This window comes from Terrapene carolina, unplaced genomic scaffold, assembly GCF_002925995.2.
Source record: "Terrapene carolina triunguis isolate 2854851 unplaced genomic scaffold, T_m_triunguis-2.0 Scaffold19001, whole genome shotgun sequence".
Taxonomy (NCBI): Eukaryota; Metazoa; Chordata; order Testudines; family Emydidae; genus Terrapene; species Terrapene triunguis.
The window spans coordinates 1-1,082 of NW_020683352.1; the positions used below are offsets into that span (position 1 = coordinate 1).

At 68.6% G+C, this 1,082-nt stretch overlaps 1 protein-coding gene across 1 annotated transcript; it reads right to left on the bottom strand.

Moving 5' to 3' along the window:
* Positions 1-5: 5 nt before the first annotated feature.
* On the bottom strand, positions 6-478 carry LOC112123529 (proline-rich AKT1 substrate 1; the record flags this gene model as incomplete). The annotated part of the gene is made up of 2 exons (XM_024222132.3): positions 6-128; positions 330-478. Coding segments are annotated over 2 exons (272 nt in total), but the record flags the coding sequence as incomplete, so codon positions are not given.
* Positions 479-1,082: the final 604 nt, after the last annotated feature.

Sequence of the window (1,082 nt, forward strand, 5' to 3'; positions counted from 1 at the left end):
AGTTTCTGGAGGTCCCCGGTGTTGAGGCGGGGGCGGGGCAGGTCCCCAAACATCTCAGTGCCGTCGGAGCCGCGCAGGGCCAGCGCCCGCATGCTGGCCGCGATCTTCTCCAGGTCGGGGGATGAGTGCTGGGGGGCGGGGAGGGGGAGGGGTTAGCGCCGGGGGCACCAGCCGGGGACCCTAACACTCCCTTCACCCCCCTCCCCGCGTCTACCCCTGGGGCCGGATTCTCCCCCCCAACCGCCACGACCTCTGTTCTCCGAGACACCCTCCCCGCTAAGACACCAATCGGGGCCAGTGCCCACCCTTCCCCGCGCCGGGCCCCCCACCTTGGCGTTCTCCTCGTCGGACGAGCGCTGCTCGAGCCCCGGCTGCCGGAAGGCCCAGACGGGCACGGAGACGGGCAGTGACTTGGCGTACTGGTGGTTGGGGGGGGCGGGCGGGGGCTGGGCGGGCACCTCCTCGCTCAGGCTGCCGTCTGGGGAGGGAAGAAAGTTAAGAGGGGGACCCCAGACAGCACAACTGCCCCCCCCTTGCTGGCTGGCTGGCTCCCCCCCCAGCCATCAGGTCAGGCTCCTAGTGCAATGGGGTGAGATGGGGGTGGGGTCTTTGTCACCTTGTGATGCTGCACGTGGCCTGTGCGTGCCTCAGTTTCCCAGGGTGCTGCACCGATGCTAGGTGATGGGAATTGGGGGTGGGACTTTCGCTGAGGCCCTAGGGGCAGGTGAGGCCGAGACCCAGGAAGGGGGTGTGACCAGGTGACTCTGGGCCCCGGAAGCGAGACAAAGACCAGGAGGAGCCAGGGGCGGGTGCCAGGGAGTCTGGGGGTCGTCAGGATTCCCAAAAGCTGGCCTTGGCGGAAAGTCACTGATTTCTGTGCTAACAAGCTCTGCCCTACGCTGTGATCCTGTCGGCGAATAAACCGTCTGTGTTCCCGGCCGGCTGAGAGTCACGGCTGACTGCGGAGTTGGGGGGCAGGGCCCTCTGGCTGCCCCAGGACCCCCCCCCCCCCCCCGGCAGACTCGCTGCGGGAGGCGCACGGGGGGACGGGGATGCTGAATGCTCCGGGCTCAGCCCCAGGA